Source organism: Tachypleus tridentatus, chromosome 2 (genome assembly GCF_004210375.1).
Source record: "Tachypleus tridentatus isolate NWPU-2018 chromosome 2, ASM421037v1, whole genome shotgun sequence".
Lineage (NCBI taxonomy): Eukaryota > Metazoa > Arthropoda > Merostomata > Xiphosura > Limulidae > Tachypleus > Tachypleus tridentatus.
Genome location: NC_134826.1, coordinates 97,565,996 through 97,584,447, shown reverse-complemented (window position 1 = coordinate 97,584,447; position 18,452 = coordinate 97,565,996). Strand labels below are relative to the sequence as shown.

Here is an 18,452-nt window from a genome sequence, read left to right as displayed (position 1 = left end):
TGGTCCACTTGTACAAAGCTAAGAGAGTTGAACATCATAAAGGCCAGTTTTATACTATTGGATATGTTAACATGAGTGCAGGTTCACCATGTCATTGGTGTTATAATTTGAAAAGAAAAAATACACAAGCAAATCATTAATTGAAACATCTTAAAACTTATTTTAAAAATTGATTATTTTTTTTACAGAAGCCTCATAATATTTACTAGTAATTTATAAAATTTCATGAAGATGCCCTTGCTCTTTATTAATATTCTTTGTATAGCTCAATTTTCTGACCTTTCACTATTCTGGATTCCAGACCATCCTCTCTTTTTTCTTTTTTTTTAATCCTGCCTGAAGTCTCACTTCTCCCTCTTCTTGCCACTGACTATCACACACATGAGATTCTGTGTGTACCTTTCTCTTCTCCTGCTGTTGGACTCACTTTCTGTCAACAGTCATTTTTCTTTTCTCAACTTTAGTCTCTTTTTCTTGCTCATTAAAAGATAGAGGACTACAATATACAGCTGCTCCTATGAAATGTTTGTGTTGTTTAAACACTTTGGGATTGTTAAAAGTTATATTTCACAAAGTTCTAATTGTCTCACAGTGAAAGTGGGGAATTAAAAGACAAATCACATTACATCTAGGAACACTGCTAGATGTTGTATGAATAATATAACCCATGTTTTCCTAGGAGTCTGAAAGCAATAGTAATACAGTAGCCCAGGAACTGGGGAATGGAGAGCAGATCATTGCCACCATTGTTCGACAGGAAAGAGTATGCCAAATCTGTGAGAAAGTGGGTGATGTTGTCATCTGTAAAGGACCATGTCTGCAGAGCTTTCACCAATCATGTCTTGGCTTAACCCATCTTCCTTCAACATTTATGTGCGATGAGTGCATAACAGGTGAAGCAAAATTGTTGTTTTTTAAAGAACAAAAAGCACCTAAGAGTTTAATCCTGCTTTGTTTAACCTAATGTAAATGTACTGCACTGAATAAGCAAGAAAAAGTTATTTTTGTTGATATTATTATAATTTTCAGGTTTGACATTCTGGCTTCTTGCATTCTTCTAATTCAGTTTATAAGTGACTGTATAGCTTCAAAAGGTGTATGTTGACTCTACCTTTTTGATGAAACATACAGTCAAATTACTCTAAGGGAAAATAATTTTTTGTGTTATAATGGGTATTGTCAGGATTGATTCATAGCAAGGTTAATGTTGGATTGAAAAAACATCAGCAGAAAAAAGGTGGGTATAAATATAAAAATATAGCATCACCCTAGGTAGTTTTTGCACTGCTTGATTAAATTGTTTTTTCACCCCACTCCCTGGCAGCACTTACGAATATATAGCATTGATGATTTATGTTCCACTTAAGTATCTTGCATATTATAATTACCAGATTTCTTTATCTTGAATTAACCAACTAATATATATATACATATATACACTCACACACATATCAAAGTTTTTGTTTATTTTTTGAAACAGAAACAGGTGGAATAAGATGTTTTCTGTTTGTAGTTTCAGTTTTATCATGAAGTAAGAATAATTTCATTACATTTTTTTTATAATACTTGACCATGTTAACTTTTCATGTTTAAATTTATTTTTATCCATTCTTATCTTCCTTAATTTTCCCATTTTTTATGTAATTCAGTGTTATAATAATTGTCACTACTCATTTGTGGTTGATATTGTATCCTTGTTTTTTTTTGCTCCCCTTTTTTTCCTGTGTCATGCACTGTTTTTTGTCTTTGTTCATCACACCTTTGTTATTTTATGTCAGTTTTTCTCAGTGTTTCTAGCTCTTCATCTTTTCTGTTATTCCACTTGTGTAAAGCTTTGTATACATAATGTTCATATTTCTTTCTATCATTCTAACTTTATAATTTTATGATGATGAACAATAGAAGTTTATCTGTTTGTTTCACAGGAAAACATACATGTTTTGTATGCAAAGAAACTGAAGACAATGTTCAAAAGTGTTTGATAAGTACTTGTGGAAGGTTTTATCATGAGAGATGTTTGTTGAAGTACCCATTAACATCTAAAATCGAAGGACGTGGCTTGACTTGCCCTTTACATGCCTGTCATTCTTGTGTTGCAGACAATCCTAAACAGTCTCGTAGCTCTCGAGGTATTTATTGTTTCATCAGTGTTGATAAAATGTTGGAAGTCAACTGAAGTAAAAATTTAATAAGAATAAAATTGCTACTTTAATTAAAGCTATAATATGCTTTAGATTAAGCATGTTAAAATGTTGAAGAAAGAATATAACTTCCTAAATACTTCCAGTAATCCAAAATGTTGTGTGTACTGAAAGGAAACACCAGGTTATGATTACAGTTGGGCATACTTAAATTTTGTTTCTATATCCAGCTCATACACACATGCAAGATAAAATATAAGTGTTGGAATAATGAAAGATAGATTAAAATAATATTAAGAGATTTAAACTGACATAGGAACCATGAATGACTAATGATTTATCCCAACTTTGAGGAAGTAGTTAATAACACCAAAACATTCAAAGAAAGTAATAATTATTAACTAGTTTTTTATACTGTAGTGACTGTTTTAGCAAATTTGTAATTTTTTTTATTTTGTTGTGCTACATCGTTTCAGATTTCATTGAGTTTTATTTTTTCTTGAAAAGTAGTTGCAACTACTTTAAGTATTATTTTCTTTCAGTAGCTTATAATCTCTTTCATATTCACAAAGTTTCACCAACTAGTACACACTTTGTCACTATTTATCTACAAAACTTGTATCTGTTTATATTCCCAGAATTCTTTTGAGGACCTTGCTTGATAGATCATATTACATGTTCAAAAAAATAGTTGATATTTTTGACAGGGCAGTTTATGTCTGAAACTAAAATTATAATAATTTTCTGTTTGTATCAAAGTATTTCATTGTTTTTAATCATCAATTTGTGTACATATTTCACCAGCACGATACATTCGATGCATCCGGTGTCCAACAGCCTATCACATGGGTGACGGCTGTATTGCTGCAGGATCAGTAACACTTAGTCCGACACAGATGATCTGTGCAAATCACTTCTACCCAAAAAAAGGAAAGCAGTATCAAACCCACGTCAATGTAAATTGGTGTTTCATCTGTTCTGTAGGTATGGGAAAAAAAGGATGAGCACAGAGCAAGATGATGCTTATTAAATTTTATCTAGATGTTAATAAAATTGCATCTCTGAAGTATGGTACTTCTTATCTCACTGGCTTTAAAAGAGAACAAATGACAAATATAAATTAGGGAAGAGTTGAATGAAAGAATTTGGTTCTGAATGAATTATGGATATCAAAGTGCCAAAAAAATTATATTATCTAATTATTATTTATACATCCCTTTATATTTACATTACATAATGTAGCTATAACCCATAAACTTGAAAAGCCTGTTTTTGTGTTAAAAAATAACTTTATAGTCTGTTCTTTTACATCTGATTAACATGTTTTTCTAAACAATCTATATTGCCTGTATGTTTAAGGGGGAAGCCTAATTTGCTGCGAGTCATGTCCTTCTGCATTTCATGCAGAATGTCTGGACATCAAAGCACCTGAAGACAGTTACTTTTGTGAAGACTGTGAGATGAGAAAACATCCTCGTTATGGAGATATTATATGGGTCAAATTGGGGCCTTATAGGTAAGTGCATAGAAGAAACATAAAATTCTGTAAACTTCTCCATTTAATAATAATAATAAAGCTGGAAAAATCTAGATATCTGTTAATCACTTATACGATGTTTAAGTAAGCTAAGGAGCTAAGACTTTTCTGTGTCAGTAGTATTCTCTTGTGGCTGTGGAAGAATGCTTACCAGAACATTGTTGGTAAACGTATAAATCTTCACCGAAATTGAAATGAATTGATATGTGATTTTTTTCCTTAACATATTTTAGAACCCAGGTAAGGTGGTGAATTTAAGAGCTAATTTTACGTTACTATTCTAAACTTCTGCTTAGGGTTACTTATTTTTATATTTTAACTAATCTTGCCTGTATTGGTTACATATTCCCAGGAAGCCAATCACAAATTAAAAATGAAACCTTATAGGATTTACTGCAGCTGTTACACTTGTTTTAAAATAAGTTTTAGATTGCAGTTAGAACTATAATTAAAAGAAGTGTATAGACAGTATTTATTTAGGGGCACTTCAGGGATAGATAACATAAAACTAAATCTGATAACAGTAAAACTTTAAAATGTAAAAGAAATGCAAGATGCAATTTCGTTTCTAAAAGATGAGGAAATAAACAGATTCTTTCAGTTATTACAACAAATTACTAACTGGTAATTCCTTTTTTTCTGATTGAATCTTATAATTTTTGTTAAAAGCCAATGCTTTAAATGATATCCTAAACTTTCTTTCTGTGTATAAAATAGACAGTTACTTTCATTTTCAGGTGGTGGCCAGCAGAAATATGCCACCCAACATCTGTACCACTGAATATTCAGAAGCTAGAACATGACATTGGGGAATTTGCCATCAAATTTTTTGGCTCACATGAGTACTACTGGACCCATAGGGGGCGTGTCTTTCTATTTCAAGAAGGAGACAAGGGAAGCAAAGAGAAAGCCCCTTATCGACAGCTGGCAAAGGTGTTTCTGAAAGGTACATCCTTTTGATGTTATTAAACTTATTTTTTTAAAACAATTTAATATTTGTCTTTAATTAATGTAGCACAACTTTAAACCATTATTACCAGAAGTGTAAAGATATGAAATGAAGAGGGTAGAGTTTAGGACAGAATCATTAAAAGTACAAATATGTTTAGGTTAAAAGCAATATAATTAGGATGTTAATGCTATTTGCAGTTTTCCCACACTTTCTTTAGATTTTCATGTAAATTTATTTTTATGTGCAGTAGGTGAATTTTTTTCTGTTGCCATGGCTAAACATTCCAATATGTCTTAAAATATTTAAAAGTTTTGGTTTGGTCTTTATTTTTCAGCTGTAGAAGAGGCAAATGAAGCCTTTAACACATGGCGAATAGCCAGAGAGGCTCGCAGTTTAGAAGCAGGGAAATCATCTAAACCACCACCTTACAAATATATAAAGGTATATTAAGACTGATGTTTTTAGTAAACATATTTTCCTTTTGTATAGCATAATGCTTTTGTTAGAAATTCTTTAAGTGCCTTTAATTCTGGTATAATCTTTGTGTTAAAACTTTGTAAATAAGGACCAACAAAGTTTGTTAAGATTACCAAGAAGGAGTTAAGGCATTAATAAATTTCCATATTTGTATCTGTTCATAATTGGTCAGTATTATTATTATTATTATTTTTCATATCTTTAGTGGAAGTTTGCTTTCAGTTTCGTAATTGATCCAATAACCAGAGGACACACCACGGCATGGCCAAGCATGTTAAGGCGTGCAAATCTTAATCTGAGGGTCGCGGGTTTGCATCCCTGTCGCGCCAAACATGCTCGCCCTTTCAGCCGTGGGGGCATTATAATGTGACGGTCAATCCCACTATTCGTTGGTAAAGGAGTAGCCCAAGAGTTGGTGGTGGGTGGTGATGACTAGCTGCCTTCCCTCTAGTCTTACACTGCTAAATTAGGGAAGGCTAGCACAGATAGCCCTTGAGTAGCTTTGTGCAAAATTCAAAAACAAACAAACAGGACACACCATCTTTTTAACTTCCTTTCAGAAGCCTCCATAGATGGTACAAATGCCCTTAGTGATGACTAAAGTGAAACCTGTAATGAACTTTCCAAACAGATTATTAGGTTCTTTTGTTCTCTGAAGAAGAACAAACCATTGATATATGATGGTTTGAAGGTAATTTGTGCACTGTTTTTCTGCTCACATAACCCTATAAAGAATGACAGTGTTCATGTCATAAGTATTCACAAATGAACACTGTCACTTATGGTGCTGTGCAGACTATGAAAAATAATGAATGACCTATGGGCAGAAGAAAAACTGTTGAATATTTTGGAAATCTCCTGCTTCATGACTGCAACTACTTCAGTCTAGAAAAGGCAAAATCCAAATATGCTGGAAATAATAAAAATAAATTCTAATATATTTTATAAGAGAAAAACAATGGTTGTTGATAAATTCCCAAATCATTTACAGAATTAACTGAGGAAGTGATAGCAATTGGTTTCATAAAAAAATATCTTATAAAAAAAAATAAAAATATTTTTTTCATCTCTGAAAAAGATAGTAGCAATAGACCAAGTATTAAAGTGGAAGAAAAGAGAGATATATTTGCTGAAGTTCCATAGAAAAGGAAGAGAATATGAAAAATGTCAAACAAAAGCAAACAGAACCATAATAAACAGCTCATTTCTTTGGCCTAAAATACTCTAATAGTTTTTCCTCGTCAGTTCTCTGCACTGTACAGTAAACAAGTTCATATGGGAAGGTATGGTGAGTAGTTTCTATGAAAGGGGAAGCTGATCAGAACATGCACTGGCAATGTTAATGCAGAAGAAACTCTTTATGTAAAATCCAATTTGGAGAAATACAATGGTTGTTGATAAATTCCCAAATCATTTACAGAATTAACTGAGGAAGTGATAACAATTGATTTCATAAAAAAGTAAATAAAAACATTTTTTAATCTCATATGTTGGCAAATGCTGAGGATTTTTTATTGCAGTTTTCAGGTTATTTAAAGCAATCACCATTTCATTCCTGATTTAATTTCTTCTGTAAAAAGACAAGTATCTCTTGCACCATGTTTTATCTGCTTAGACCATCCAGGAAGCAAACTCACCAGTATTTTCAAAGTATTAATTATGATAGCAAAGTTGGACTACCTACTTAACATGACACTTAAGGAATTGGCAGCAAACACTTGCATGTTAATAGCTCTAAGGTTTCTAAAGTTTTTATAAACGTTTCTTGTATCCATTCCTTAAGCCCATAATACACTTTAGAGCTAATACATACATCTGTAGACCAAGAAGTATATATGATAAAATCTTATTGGAAGAAAAAGTATTTGAAGTGCAATGTAATCATACTGTCACTTAAGCTATTTGTTCAATAGCACTGCGAAAAACATCCCTACAAAATTTCAAATTTTGGGTATTTAAGATTCAGACAATTATAAAAATAATTATGGTATGTACAACAACCACTTACTTATCATAGAATACAATTTTAAATAGATATACTATTTACAACAAGAACAACTTTCACTAGGACTGTACTTGAGGGTTTGATTATACCTTCATTGATGTAACTTGTAAATATAGTAGTACAAAAATGGGCTTCTTAAAAAACATTTCAATAAATGGCACTACTTTTAGTATATAAAAACATTGCCATTTATATCACTTTTTTCTAAATTTTTTTGACAAGATATGAGTGCTAGCACAAACAGTTACCCATAGAGTGGCATTTCTGCTAGTATATACAAGTCAGTTGTCTTTTGATAATGCTCCATTTGCCTGTGTTGCTCAACAAAAAAATTAGGACCTGCTATTGTTGTTTTTATGTCAATATTTCTGAATTTTCATGAAGACTGGTTCTAATTTTATTTTTTAGATCAATTTAGTTTGTGCATGTACTTAGCTTGATGTAGACATTTCAAAGTTCTTGGCAAATTTTAAAAACATCTTAACTAATGATGGTACTTGAAAAATAATTTTTATGTTACAGAATTTTATTGTAAATCTTAGGCCTATTGGTTTTCACTGCTTTATCTTCTTTTGGTGTTTAAACTGTAATTTTTTGGGTTATATGACATAATTAGAAAAATGTTTTCTGATGTGTGTGAAGTATTGATGAATATGTGAAACTGTCCACTTACCACAAAGCCACTTGAATAAGACAATTCACAAAACAGATAAATTGAGTACATTTGAACAGTTTCTGCTGGGACATTTTAGTTCAATATTTGGGTGTTAAATTATGTTAGTGAGGTCTTAAATTTCTAATGCCTAGATTTGTTTGTTATACTACCCTGGATAAGTGGAGCTACATGCACGGCCTTGGGATGAAGGTGTAATCTTAATATATCACAAGTTTTAGTAAATAGTTTTTAATAAAAAGTTTTAGTATATAAAAGCCTGTTGGACCAAAGTATTGTTGGGAAACAAATTATGGTACACACCTAATAATGGTGAGACCAGTTTGAAAGTTGGAGTCAGTGACATTTACTAATCTTTGTCACTTTTTCCTGTGTAATGTGTGATTTATAGACAGACTGGTTACTGCTTCATCTGCAAAATAAAGTATCAAAAGTATATTGATGAATATGAAGCTAGTCAAAACTGACTAGATATATAAAATGAAACCTTTTCACAAATAGTAGTGTCAAAATTGAAATTGTAAGGTGTAACAATGTCAGGAATTCTAATTTAAATTATGTGAATTTTTTATAACAAAGTAGATACTTGCAATTCATGAATTATTTCTGGGATATCAGTAACACCTCTCCAGTCTGGAAGGGATTTAAGACTGCAGTTACCTCTTCTGAAACCACAGCACAAACAAAAGTGAAATTCATTAGTGTTAACCAAACAGTTAAAGAAATGTCTGTTACCATAAGAAGGATGACTGGGTAAATTAGAATCATAACAATCTTACTCAACCATGTCTTTTTCAAATCCCACAATGCAACTCCAACAGGATTTTGTGTCTTTGATCTGATTAAACTTGATCTTAGAAATTTATCCATTTACACTGAAGACTTGTTGGAAACTTAGTCAAGATAGTAAAGTGGATCTAACCATCCATCATAGCCATTTGTCAGGCAGTTTTACACACCAATGGCTACAAATTAAGTGTGATTGACGAAGATCTGTGGCACAGGATCTGGAACATAGTTCTTGGAAATTGCATTTAACATTTATAATAAAGGTATTTTAAAAAGATGAGGTTAAAAACCATAAATTAAAATATGAATTGTTAGCATTGAAAGAATTTGGTATTTTAATAATCAAAAAGTAGATGTTAGCTTGTATATTTGCTACTTATTACTTTCAGCAAAAACATAGGAACAGTTTATTTGTTAGGCTTACCTATTTATAGATGATATAAAATTTTAAATAATTTGATATATTATGGTAAGTGAGCTAAAACATACAATAAATTTTATTTTCCAGACTAATAAACCTGTTGGAAAAGTACAGATCTATGCAGCAGACCCATTAAGTTTAAATCGCTGCGAGTGTGACCCCAAGTCTAGCAACCCTTGTGGTAACGAGACAGATTGTCTTAATCAGATGTTGATGTTTGAATGTCACCCAAGTGTTTGTCCAGCAGGAGACTTGTGCCAGAATCAGAGGTTTCAGAAACGACAGTATGTTCCAGCTGCACCGTTCAGAGTAGAAGACAGAGGCTGGGGGCTTCAAGCTCTCAGAGATATAAAAAAGGTTAAAAAAAACTTACTTTTGAAATATTGGTCTTGAATTTAAGCACATTTTACCCCATTTGCATCTTCAGTTTCAACATCTGTAATAAATATAAATTAATTAATTAGTATTTAAACCCTCTCACTGTGGCTCGGTTGATGTGACTGATCTAGTAACCCTAAAGTAAGCATGAGTTTCCTTGCTATAGTTTTTAATGTCTTGTGCACTTTTACAAAATTTGGCAAGTTTTCAGTGAACAGTATGAGTCTTATCCACAAATAATCATATTTTTATAAGGATTTTTACTAAAAAATTGCCCAAATGCGTAAATCAGAGTGTTTGACTGCTCCTAGTGCAAAGTTATTTTCATGTTAAGCTTAACTATACTTTTTTTTCATCTGAAAATTGTTAGATTTTATTTACATAATCTCTCAAACCTTTTACATAAATATTAAACATTTTGTTTTTCAGTAAAACATTGTATTTTATTTATTTTCTCTGCCATGGGTTTACATATATTCAGTTGATTTGATTGACTTTGTAATCACCATAAAAAAATGTAAAAATAAACCTAAATTGTTTTTTAGAATGCCTGCAATTTGTAATATAAAACTAAAATTTCTTATCATAAATAGCTTAAGGTTCATAATGACACACATCTGTTTATACTTAATTTTATTTTATTTCCATTTAACCTATTTCTAACTACTAATACAGCAACATAAGTTGTACATTATGTAACAAATGCATAGCTCACATTACCTTGTTTAATGACATAATGCTTGCAGGTATACCTTATGAAACTTGTATTTTTTTACTATTGTACCTTATAAGTTTCTAATTTTTTTACATTTTATTTACTTTAACAATAAATAAGGAATATACATGAAAAATAAGAAATATATCACTAGTGACTTATTTTTTTCTGTCAGTTGCAGATGGTAGTTAAGCCACTAATGGTTACTAGTAGAGTAAACACTTCTTATTTACTTAACTAAGGTGCCTAAGAATGCAGAATAATAACATGCACAAAGCAAACAATTTCCTATAATTATAATTTATGTGGCTTTCTAACTGTAACATGGTCTTTTACATATTTAATTAAGCTTGTTAATCTGAATACAACAAGAGAAAATTTCAAACTGAAGATGAAATATACAATACTCTATACAGAGAAAGGATTTAATCCAATATTTCATGTGATAGGTTGGCTTTTTATTGATTTTAAATAATGTAGTTTAAAGTTTTAGAGAGAACTATTAGCAATTTTTAAAAGGAAGAATGTGACAGGTAGGCATGGAAAGTGTGTTTGATTTTCTTGTTAATGGCTCCATAAACAAATAATATTAATGGATACAGTAAATTATGCTTTGTCTTGGTAATAATATCTGTATTATAATGAATAATTTATGTATTCTGTAGTTCTCAGAGAACTGGTAAATAGATTAGAAAAGTTACATGACAAAGAGAAGAAATGTCACAATTCTCTCACTAAGAAATATTGAGGAGATTTTTAAATATTTCTTTTAAAATTTGATTTATTAACTATAGTTCCAAGCTTATTCGTATGCTATGATAATAAAAGCAATTTAAGTTTTGAATGTAATACTCCAAAGCATTGTGACGTGTACTTTGACCTACCCGAGTCAAAATGGTTAATGTCAAAGAAACCCACAATGTTTTTGTTATTTATTATAAAAGATCAAGCAGTATAACTACTTTGTATTTTATAAACAGTCTGTGTGGGGTTGCTGTGATGGCTTACCCTGCTTTTTGCAAAACACACTTAGAGCAGGTCCCACATTCATCCATTGAAAAAAAAAAAGGTTTTGATAGGAACTTCAGCATTTTATAATTTTGGCCCCACTAGAATTTGAAGTAGTTTACAATTATTTTCTTGCTGGTAATCTATCGTGTAGGTAATGTGTTTATAAAATGTTGTACATACCAACTTTTATTAAGAATGCTGTAAAAGTAGTAGTTTTTGTTAATTAATTTTATGAATTCTGTATAAATTTCAGTGTTTGTTTGTATGAACAGTTATGATAAAATATTTACTTTTTAAGGATACAAACAGAATGAAATATGCAAAACACCTGTGAGTATTGGTGTGGTTTATATTAGTATACTGCAATACTATATAAATATTCTAAAACTTATTCCCTTGCCAGGGGGAATTTGTAATTGAATATGTAGGAGAGCTGATTGATGAAGAAGAATGTCAGAAAAGACTGAAACAGATGCATGAAGAAAATGACACAAACTTCTACTTTCTAACTATTGATAAAGACCGCATCATTGATGCTGGACCCAAGGGCAACTTGTCTCGTTTTATGAATCACTCTTGTCAGCCAAACTGTGAAACCCAAAAATGGACGGTGAATGGAGATACTAGAGTTGGGCTTTTTGCTACTTGTGATATACCTGCAGGTAGATTGTATTACTTAAGACATTAATTGCTAGTCTATACATAATACTGAAGTAGAGTTCTTCAGTAACTATTATTTTGTCATATTTAGTTTGTTTTTTGTTTAGAAGCTCACATAATAAACATTATTTTAACTAATAGCTCCACATTACATATCTTGCACATGTAGTATCAATTTTCAGGTGGGACAGTTTTGTATGCCTGAAGTTCCAAATGTAGGTGTTAGTATATGGCTTAACATGGTTTAATTTACTAATAGATGACAGAAAGTTAGACATGAAATATTTCTTCAGTTAGAAGTATGCATGTCAAAATATCAGTTGAGATAAATTACTGCAACAAGACATAGGTTTTAAGTAATTATGGTACCTTGTGAAAATTCCACTTAGGACACACTGATAAGCTCTGGAATTAGTTGAAAGATCTTGTTCACTTTGGATATAGCAAGTATAGTGTGGTTGACATAATAGTACATTCTTTTTTCACTCTTAAGTTGTTATATGTAGTCTACTTGTGTTAAATTATGGATGAAAGGTGGAAAATTGCAATAACATTGTGCTCAGTGAAGCTACATCAATCATGTAATAACTTCAGTCAGAAAAGCTGCTAAAATTCTACAGTAATAACTGGTCCTAATTACAAATAATAAGTAAACTGCAAAAATTTTTATGACCACTTTGCCTTAGTTATCATTTGGGTTTTCATGCTGCTGTCAGTATTTTCAGCCAGTAATCCAAGAACACCTAACAAAGTTGGTCCTAAGTGGCATAGTTACTGAACACTGAAGCAGAATTGTTGCATACAAAGGTTAATGTACCATGCCTGCCACATTTAGCCAGTGTAATTATTAGTACTTAAGAAATTTAGTTACTTTTTACATTAATACAGCTGACACCATAAATAATTGAATTACTTATTTAATTATTTAAATTTAATAGTGCAAATTACTTTAAAGAATGGAAACATGTGCAGGCTTGTTCTTTTAGTATGTGGCAAGTTCCAGGTAGAACTACACAAAATGTTAAACAGCTTCTGAATATACAACTAGATAGAGTAATCAAAAAAGAACAAACCAGGGGTGGTGATCAGTTTAAAAAGTTACTTTATCTGATAAACAGTACTGTCACATTTTAATAACTATTACTTTTTGATGATCATAATTTTTAGTTGTTTTTTTAGTTGATCCTAGTAATGGTTCACAATTGGGTATAATCATTTTACTGAACTTAATCTAAGGGTTTCAAAGAAATTTTATGGTTTGTCATTATTCATCTAATTAGATTTTTCTATATTCAGGCTCAGAGCTCACATTCAACTATAATTTGGAGTGTCGTGGAAATGAAAAAACAAAGTGTGTATGTGGTGCACCAAACTGTAGTGGTTTTATTGGAGTTCGACCAAAGGTAATTCTAAGAACTAAACTTGTAGAAAGTAAGAAAATTTCTATAAGACAATTCAGTTGATCTTCATTATATTACGTAAGTTGTATATTATTAAATTTTGTGACATTAATATTTTATCAGACATTTTGTTTAGTTGTCACAATTTATTGGTTTTAGGATTTTAAAAGTTTAAGTTATTCTTAGTTGTTGGTTCTACCTTTTTATAAAGGTGTTAGTTAATCTGGATTGTTAGTTCTAGTTTTATAAAGGTTTTAGTTATTTTGAATTTTTTGTTCTGGTTTTAGAAATTTTCTAATTCTGGATTTTTAGCTTCTTAAAGGTTTTATTATTCTGAATTTGTTCTGGTTTTTTAAAGGTTTCAGCTAATTTAGGTTGTTAGTTCTAAATTTTTTAAAAGTTTTAGTTATTCTGATTTCTTAGTTCTAGTTTTTAGTTTATGCTTCTAGATTGTTGGTTCTAAGAACTTTTATATATAAATATTAGTCATCCTCAACGGTTAGTACTAGAATTTCTAAAGGTTTCAGTTGTATTGCATTGCTAGTTCTAGATTTTATTTGTCCAAGCTGTGTTTTATTTTCTTAAAATGCTTATTACAAGTTTGTTTTTTAACAAACATAGACAGCAGCATTAATCTTGCATGAAAAACGAGCCAAAGAAAATGTTAAAAAAAAGAAGAGAAAATCTCAAGTGCCCAAACATGAAGATGAATGTTTTCGATGTAGAGAAGGAGGAGAAATTTTAATGTGTGACAGAAAAGGGTGTCCAAAAGCTTACCATCTCAACTGCCTGAATTTAACTAAACCTCCATATGGTAATTGAAGTCAAGTTTTTCTTTTGTTTTGTAGTTTAACTGAAACTGGTTTTTGGTAGATAGCCAAAAGAACCACTATTGTAGTATAGACTTGAGTGCCATTTTAAGATGTATATGTACAAGATTTGTACGTTTTGAATTCTGTATGCTTAAAATCTTAGGCATTGTCAGGAATATGATAAATTAAGAAACAAGTTATATCTTTATTGAGTGTATTACATACCACTACTAATATAATATACATGTGATATAATTGGTAAAGAATGCTGTTTACTGAGATTTCAAATCAAAGTAGCAAAAATATATTTCAATGATTTTACTAACTAAATGTGTATAATTTTAAGATTATGAAAAACAGCTTAAAATGTTAAAAGTATATATTTTTTAATTTACAGTACTAATTCAACATTTATGATTTTAGAATTGTGAAATAGATATGAAGAAGGTCAAGTTGATATTTTTACTGCTTTGTATTTAGTATCATGAAGTGTCTACATAACATATTCCTTTGTTTGTATCAGGGATTTGCTAATATTAAACTTATAATTATTGTCCCAACTACAAAAAAAGAATCATCTTTGTTTCAAATAATCACAAGGGTTTGAATGGAAAATAATTCCCTACAGAAACCTAGCTGATTCACAAGTGAAACAACATGGTTGATGTTTCTAAAGATTGTAAAAATTCATCATAAAACCTTGTCTAATTCATCATTTAAAAAAATTTAATGGTAGTTAGACTCTTAAAACCCATCATAAAAAAATCTAGCTGGTTATAATGTTAACATTATTTGACACCCAACTGGTCAAATAATATCACTATGTTTTTGAAAATATCTGTATCATAGATTCAACTTACCATGATTAATTGTTGCTCGTGTAGTTCAGTTATTACATTGTTTTGAACTTTTGATTACTGTGAAATATCTTAGATGAATTTCATAAATAGGTACTTTACTTGTTTGCAACAAGTAACTGCTGAAATAAATTTCTTTTGGAATAGCTTATTTTTTTATAGAATACCATGGAAGTACTTAGTGAGAAGAGTGTTTACAAATAACTAATGAAAAGGTTTAATAACAGCTGGTTCATTTTTGTGGGATATATTACAAATGTATACCAAAAGAAAAATGTAAATAACATTTACTTTTACAGGAAAATGGGAGTGTCCATGGCACCATTGTGATGAATGTGGTAAAACCTCAGTAATGCTCTGTGCTGAGTGTCCCAACTCATTTTGCAAAGAGCATGGTACACCAGACAATATTTTGTTTGTGGATGGATGCTTTTTCTGTACTGAACACAAAGAAGATATGAATTCTGAAGCAAATGGCTCACTAACTGTTAATTTAACAGGTGAAGAAAATAATCCTTCATAAGCCAGTATGCCAATACTAAAACGTTAATGAATATATGAAATGAAGACTTGGATTGAAATCTGTAGTCGTATTGTGACTTTACATGAAAATATTCATAGGGTGTACCAAATGGTTTTTTATAAGTTCCATCTATTGCATCACTGCCATTGTCTTTTTTACTGGTTATTCCACATATTTAATTGTGGTCATGTTTTAACTGATCCAAAGTATTGTAACCTAACTTTTGTATTTTTATCATCAATAATAAATACAAAACTCTTTGTCAAATAACTAACCTTTTTGAGGTGTGACCTCTGAGTCAGTCAGCTAATAGAATGTGTCAGTAGTGACATTTAAAATATACAAGAAATTTAAGAAATGATACATTTGCAAATTATTACAGATTATCTGTTAAACTTTTATAAGATAAAATATAGATTCTTTGAGCTTAGAGTTGTAGCAGCCATGTTCAGTAGTTGTAATAAAGGAAATAACAATTTTTAGATAAATATTTAACAAAGCTGAACACTTTACTGTTGTATGTGGATTTGGCACAAAGCGTATCTGTATTTTTTTTTACATATTCTTTATCACTAATGTTTATGTCAAGACAAACATGTACTTGACTGTGCAAGATTTTCACTGGTGGTAGTTACCTGTAATAACTTTTTGTCTAGTAGGTTTTTCCACAGCAAGTGTTAATTTCTTGTGTATCATAACACACAAAGGAATGTACTCCACTTATGGAACAGAGATCTAGTTATAGTTTTAATTATTTCATTTCATACTATACATACATAATGTTATACTTTCTGTTGTCACTTTATTTAAAATTTTTGTAGTGTGATTAATCTTGATGTAAAAATAAATGACAGTTTCTAATTTCTTCAAAATGTTCTTTTTCTTGTAACTTATTAAAAATTCAGTTTCAGTTTCTCTCTCAAATATGATTTGAAGATAAATTGTTTATCAGATGCAGTTGAAATGGTGCAGAGCACTTCCCAAAAAATGTTAAGGTTTTGTTTACAGCTTAAGAAGTCCTAACATTAATTATTAATACTGCTACAGTTTTTTGTCTTTTGTGCAAATAAATGCAGTAATGAGAATATATAATTTTCTGATATATTTAAGTGATTTTTTTTCTTCTTTGCTTACAAGAAATCTTGCTAATGAGTTACTATACAAAAATAAATCTTAAGCCTTTAATAACCAAACACTTTATATTCCCAGGAACAACTAAGAACTGGGAGATTTTATAAGTGTAAAAATTATATTTGATTAATGTATTATATATTTTGTCAGAGAAAGGCCATACAAACCAAGTATTATCAGATTCAAGGTGGAAAACACAAAATGTAGTTATATGGCCTTTAGGAATAAGAAAAATGGACATACTTTGTGTGCTTCTATGGTAAACAAGGAAATAAAAAAATCGTTTTATTAATGACAAGTGAAAAAAGTATTAAATCATGTTGAAAACTAATGTGAGAGAACATTTCTACTCTGATCAAGTTCTTAACAAAGCTAGAAATGGTACAAAGAGGATATAGTTGAATAATCAGTCAACTTAAAATGATTTTTTCCTGAAGAAATCCTTAATTGCATATTTATATACCTTGAGATCATCTACAATTCTGTCAATCAATTATCCAAGCAATAAGAAATGCTGCCTTATTTGCAGGTTTGTAACTCTTGACAGAGGTTTTAATAAAAATATTACCAAACAGAAAATACTTCCACTGCTATTTACGTACTTCAGTGCATGGTTCTAGTGGCTATGAAAATCATTAATTTTTTTTACCCACTAAAGTACAGTACATTCTGTGTTAATTTGTCAGTAGAAACATGAGATTATAATTAGTACTTTGAAACAATACGTTACTCAGCCTTCATTTTATTTCAGTCATTGTAGTTCTGTACACACTATGGATTTTACAGAATTGAAAGTAGGACTTGAATTTTTGGACTGTTTCTGGGACTTACTAGGAAACTGCCCATGAAATGATCATTGCATTATCCTACTGAAGGCGTTTTGTAACATATTTTTGGAGATGAGGACTCTGAATTTTATCGTAACAGTTGTGAAGTCCTGCTCAACCAAGGAGAATGATGCACAAGATACTATGTTTATAGTCATTTCTGATCAGGTGTGGCATTGCTATATATGTACCTGAATATTAATTACTGTGAAACAGTGAAGACATAATTATTTCAAATGTTAAGGTGGGCAGTTTGAAATTGCATCTTTTCTCAAAAAAACGGTTAACCAGATAGGGCTTCTCTTTGAAAAAGAGGCTAGTAATAAAAGTATTAAATTGTAGAACTTAGTCTCCTGCAACATTAAACCACACTTTCCTACAACTACTTAGCTCTGGTTTTAAAAAATAATAATAATACTGTACACTTCAGTTTATGCTACAATTCCATTCAGAATTTTTCTAGCTACTCACCATAGTTTGGAAACTATAAAAGAAACCTACAAAAACACTATTCTGAATAGCTGCCTTTCCCAGTGATATTGAGATAGATATTACTGTAATGCAATAACTAATTTCTTAACCCCACATCACCCTAATGCAAAATTTTAAGCAATTTCATTTTAAACTTTTTCCACTAGAAGTGAATCCATTTGATCTATCTTGGAAGTATGAAACTACACTCCATAAATGAATTTATTAATTATAAATTCATAAAATTGGTCAAGCTTTTAATCAACATATGAACACACTTTATACAAAGATTTTTAATTAAGTATGGCTACTAAATGTGTCTGAATTTACAAAGTCTAGACTGAAAAATATGTTTTCATGTTAAAAGAATAGTTTCTATATTTGAGTTCTCTAATCTAGATACATTATTTTGTAAAGTTTGAAATAGATTTATTGCTATACATTTATTTTAATATCTGTTTGTTTCAGTTTAATGTATATTTAGACTGCTTGTAATGTGTATTGCAAAAGTACCACCTGTTTTCTAAATTTGTAGATTCTTCAGCATGAGTGTGTAAAGTACTAGTGCTTGCCAGCTGAATTTTTGAGAATCTTGCCTGATGAGTATTAAGGTAGCTATTGCAACACATGGTGAGACTAATATTGCTGGTTTGCTACACTCATTACACTATA

General features: G+C 30.5%; 1 protein-coding gene across 4 annotated transcripts in view; it reads left to right on the top strand.

Annotated features, from left to right (window-relative positions):
* LOC143244652 (histone-lysine N-methyltransferase NSD2-like) overlaps positions 1-18,452 on the top strand; it is a 57,828-nt gene that overhangs the window by 31,922 nt on the left and 7,454 nt on the right. For 3 of the 4 annotated variants that reach the window (XM_076489724.1, XM_076489726.1, XM_076489725.1), the window contains exons 7-17: positions 680-893; positions 1,926-2,129; positions 2,946-3,125; positions 3,501-3,657; positions 4,416-4,624; positions 4,965-5,071; positions 9,083-9,352; positions 11,503-11,761; positions 13,056-13,162; positions 13,781-13,973; positions 15,128-15,328. In XM_076489724.1, coding sequence (XP_076345839.1) covers positions 680-893; positions 1,926-2,129; positions 2,946-3,125; positions 3,501-3,657; positions 4,416-4,624; positions 4,965-5,071; positions 9,083-9,352; positions 11,503-11,761; positions 13,056-13,162; positions 13,781-13,973; positions 15,128-15,328 — 2,101 coding nt within the window. The remainder of the gene's footprint in view (positions 1-679; positions 894-1,925; positions 2,130-2,945; positions 3,126-3,500; positions 3,658-4,415; positions 4,625-4,964; positions 5,072-9,082; positions 9,353-11,502; positions 11,762-13,055; positions 13,163-13,780; positions 13,974-15,127; positions 15,329-18,452) is intronic. The other variant, XM_076489727.1, reaches the window with a different exon arrangement.